Source organism: Sprattus sprattus (genome assembly GCF_963457725.1).
Source record: "Sprattus sprattus genome assembly, chromosome: 3".
In the NCBI taxonomy this organism is placed as follows: Eukaryota; Metazoa; Chordata; class Actinopteri; order Clupeiformes; family Clupeidae; genus Sprattus; species Sprattus sprattus.
Window position 1 is genome coordinate 53,490,638 of NC_137922.1, and position 4,860 is coordinate 53,495,497.

Sequence of the window (4,860 nt, forward strand, 5' to 3'; positions counted from 1 at the left end):
TTCAGTAAAAAGGAATAATATGAGCGAAATCTAATTTTGTGGAGAGGGAAAAGATTTGTAAGATCTGTCTGCAACATACTCAGTCCTTGAACAGGCAAAGGACTTGGACACAAGACAGAGGACAGAGTGGGGTGGTGGTGGTGGGAGGTTGGAGTGGTTGAGTGAGGACTGTTTACTTGATCTAAACAGTAAAATAATAAATAAATCAAGTAAATCAATTGTGATGTTTCATTTTTGGACAGAATGTGGGCTTTCATCTGCTCCACCATAGATGTGTCCTTCGCAGTGTCAGAGAAAAAAGGCTTGCGGTGATCGTATGATATCACCGCGCCTGCACCAACGTCTAGCGAATCTCCTAGTCGGGCACAATGGGAGTGACCCTGGATTTTGAAGTTGTAATGAGTTTTTGAACTCATGGCTGTCATTTCTCAAAGTCTTTGCAGCTGAAAAGGAGAACAACACAAATGGTAGCTATGCTGCATAAGGAGATTTACTAAGTTATCCAATCATACCGATGAACAAATTATTAGTCAAAAATAACTGTCCAAAACATGATGATGATGGCACAGATCAGACAAGTGTGGCAGAATGATTGCAACCTAAACATAATTCCTCATAGTATGGCACCTAGAAAATGAAACTGGAAAAAGGTGTAAGGTTGAAACCCATGTAGACAAGGCAAGCATCATTAGGTAATGACTTAACTTTATGTAAAAGCAAAGGCGAAAGCTGTAGTGTGTTCTGATATGTAAATTCACAGTCACTGGTAGGCAACACAATACGGTAATATTTGGTAAAATAGGCTCTTCAATATTTAATTTAAACCAAGCAATGATATTTCTTAGACCATTTAACCATATCTTGAGTGGAGAGATGGTACTGTGGAGGTCCAGGCAGTTTGTTGACCTTACTCAAGGGCAAACTTACTGTACTTGTCATTTTTCACTGAGAATTTTTGAGAAACACAAGCTCATATTGAGTTTGATGAATTATGAGAAGCATGGGACCTTATATAATAAGTGCACATTCCTCTGTAGTGTCTACTCTGTGGCATTTAGGATGTGTCTTATATTCTTTTCCTAGTGAGCATTGCATTGAGGGCAATATTTCTCCATTCCTGTGATTAAGTGGAAAACTAGCGAGAGATAGAACCTATACGCCTAAAACACTTGTTCAGTCAAAAGCCAATTTAGACTGTGATTTGGACTTGACGAATAGGTGTATTGTTCTGAAGTTTGGCAGAAGGAATGGTGAACGAAAAAAAGCGTCAAACACAAATTGTACCAAATTAAATGTACAAGCTCGAGCATCCATAATAAAGCTTAGGTTCTCGAACAAAGAAGCATGTTTTCTTTCTTTATTAAAAAATGTGAACATTTGTATTTGAAACATTTGTATAGGTGAGAAACAGGTGAATGTCTAATGGTTGTTTTGTATGAGAACATGCCTGGCAGACACCAAACAGCGCCTCCTTCATTTGATAGCAACTAGCACCCCCTATGTGTGCGTCAGAAAATTAGAAGTGGGAGGTGTCGACGATATTTAAAAAGTCCCAACTTCTCGTCCTTTGAAAGGAAGGAAAGAAATATAAAACCTCGGCGTTCATGGGATCAGTGGGGCACAGAAGTAAGCGCAGCTAATCCGAATACGACTGTTCCTTAACACAGTTGACGGCATGGCTTGTTTCGATGGATGCCACTGCATAAGCGAAAGGAGGCAAAACAGCATCCTGTACAGTATTTTGAAAAACGACATCCAGTTTGCCCAGAACTCTCAGCAGAGGATCTCAAGAGTCGAGGTGTCGGTACAAGCTTGCTCTTGTGGATCTAAGAAAAGGGTTGTGCTTCGGTCGCCGCAAACCACCTGCAAAGCCGCGTCTGCGGTGCTCGTAAAGACTCTCAAGTTTGTTAAGAATGTGCCCTGCTTTCGGGAGCTCCCCGTGGAGGACCAGCACGTTCTAGTGAGAAGCAGTTGGGCTCCGCTGCTAGTCCTCGGCATGGCGCAGGACAAGATTGTCTTCGAGACCACCGAAACACCAGAACTCAGTATGTTGCAGAGGATTTTAACCAGCGGCCTGGACAAAACGGACAATTCATCGGAGTGTAGTGCGCCGGGCGTTTCTTTAGTTGATGTGCAGAGTATAAAATTGTTCCTCAGTAAATGCTGGAGTCTCGACATCAGCACAAAGGAGTACGCGTATTTGAAAGGAGCCATCCTCTTCAATCCAGGTGTGTAGGCTACGCAGCATTATGCCTCCAATAACAGTGTGTAGTAATTATGTAGTTGTATGGTTTTATGCTAGTTTAAAAAAACTAGATTTTTGCATTAGAATCATATAAATGTTTAATAAATGACATGGTCATGTCACTGTTTTAATGCCCTGTTGTGCACAATACACGAATGACATCATTTTTCTCGATTATTTTCTCTTCAGATGTTGAGGGGCTGCAGTGTCAACCCTACATCCAGGGGCTGCAGAGCGAAGCGCACCAAGCACTTAATGAATATGTCAAAATGATTCACCGAGGGGACACCACAAGGTTCGCCAAACTTTTCATCGCTCTCTCCATGCTTAGGTCCATCAACGCCAACGTCGTTGCAGGGCTTTTCTTTAAACCGGTCATTGGAGTGGTCAACATGGAAGAACTTCTACTGGAAATGTTTTATGGAAAACAACCCGAAAAGGACGACTAAGACGATGGATAAGGCCGTCACTGGACTGGAGTCTGGCTGAACTCATAATGAGTAATATTGACAGAAATTACGCGCCAAATAACTTATTGCTTTTTATACTATTTTTGTAAAATAAAACATATTTGCTGAATTGATGTTCTCGGTTTTTGAGCTGTGGATGTATTGCTGAATCCAAAGGGCCGTTTGAATGGATCTCTGCCAGCTATTTAGTCTATATGTGCTATGTAGCCTGTTACTGTGGTATAAAACTTTTATGACAAACTTAAGATGAAGACTTTAGAGCATCACATTCGTTGGAATATTTCGGGTAGACACAGGATAACCACTTTTTTTTTTTTTTTTTTTTTTAGCTTTAATCATTTCAAAGAAAATGCCCGTAAGCTCTTGTACATTGCGCAACTTATAGGAAGACCAGTCCATGATTTCAGATTCGTTTTTGAATGCGTATCTGTGTAGTCTTTCACAGGCCTCCTTCAAAGATTCGGAATGTGTGACTGCATATCTGAAAATGTGTTGAATCACAATGTCGGACTGATACTGAAACAGCTCAGCATATAATAATAACAATAAAAAAAGACACATGGCATATTACAAAAACGTGAATTATGTAATCGAATGTTTCTTACCCATAGAGGGCAATATTCCCCCACAATCATGGGCCGGCTGGTTTCAGTAGCTTTTTTGGACATTTCATATTCAAACAGCTCATGCATAGCTTTCAAGCTTCAATTGTATGAAAATGGAGGTTGAACATGTGACAGTAATAACAGACTTCTGTCCGATATCATGTAAAAGACACTAAGATGCATATACGGTGTCCCAATCCTAACTGACAAGGAAGGACGTTTCCCGACCGCTCTGGATCAAAGACACCGCCATATGTTATTCCTCTGACAGCATGTGTTGGAGGTGTCAGCCCGAAGAAAGGGTCAGGTTGTTCCCCCTAGACCAGACAGGCAGCGGACAAGCAGTGGGGCATGGAAGTAGTTGTCAGTTGGACAGCCTTCCCTTAATATTAAGGATGGGCAGTGCACTGAATTAAGTGTGCGTGCGTTTGAGTATGTGTGTGTGTGTTTCTCAGTCTGCCTGTGTGTCTGTCCAGACTGTTCAGCGGGCATATGGCCTGCGACAGTTGGCGAGGAGTTACCGTGACGACACAGTCAATGGGTATTGGATGGAGAACATCCGGATCTGAAATGAGACAGATGAGGTGAGGTCCTCCTCTTCCCTCACAAACAGACGCATTCGAGAAAAGAAACGATTTGATGTGGCGTAGACGAAGCAGAGGTCAATTGTTAAAATGAAATATTCCGAATAACTAAGAATCTTTAAAGATAGCATTTTAACAAAAAATGGCATGTGGATCATGTTATAGACGCCTGATATTCAGAACTAAAAAAGAATTACTCTGCATTCAAGGTATTATTTTAATTAGCCTATATAATTAAAATCTGAAAGACAGCTTCAGAACATATGCCCACATGATATGCCCACATTTTCCAGTAATGTTCATCACGTTCGTGAGTTACACACGGTTCTAAACATTTGCTTCCTTGACAGGTGTTTAAAAAAAAAAAAAAAAAAAACTCCTTCTCTTTAAGTGTATTATTTTATTCTGTTATTGTTGTCTCCAGTCTTTTGTGCAGTGCAATTTGAATTGCCATTGTGAATGACTCAGTTATTATCCTAAGTTGCACACTGACACGATTCTTAATGACCCACACCACTCTGTAATTATAAGAGTTCTAATTATTTACAGCACTCTGTAAATTACATAAGGCTGCATATGAGCATTACATTGTTTGGCTTTTCTCACATCAGTTGCACCTTATGCCTATTGTAGTCCTCTACCTCCATCAGAGTGAGATTTTTAGCATGAAAACAAAGTCTTCAGTGTACAGAGAGAATTGACCTGCTGATGAAAGAAATGGCATTGATGCTTCAGCGGTCCTTTCGTTCAGAAGCTGGTAGCTTCAGTAAATGTGGGGTGGACTCAGGCTTGAATACTAGGAGACCTGCCTGATTCAGCGTTTAACATGTAGCTCAAAGTACAGCTGGAAAGCATGGTCTTCAGTATAAAAGAGTTTTCTTCAAGACCCCATTTGACATGTTGACAAGACCCTTTTTCTAACCAGGACACACGCTACTGTCATTCGAAGGGGAAAG

General features: G+C 40.8%; 1 protein-coding gene across 1 annotated transcript; it reads left to right on the forward strand.

Moving 5' to 3' along the window:
- Positions 1-1,675: 1,675 nt before the first annotated feature.
- Positions 1,676-2,694, forward strand: nr0b1 (nuclear receptor subfamily 0, group B, member 1; the record flags this gene model as incomplete). Its single annotated transcript, XM_080835573.1, has 2 exons — positions 1,676-2,228; positions 2,435-2,694. The coding sequence occupies 2 exons, from the start codon at positions 1,676-1,678 to the stop codon at positions 2,692-2,694; spliced, it is 813 nt and encodes a 270-aa protein (XP_080691699.1).
- Between the last annotated feature and the right edge of the window lie 2,166 nt (positions 2,695-4,860).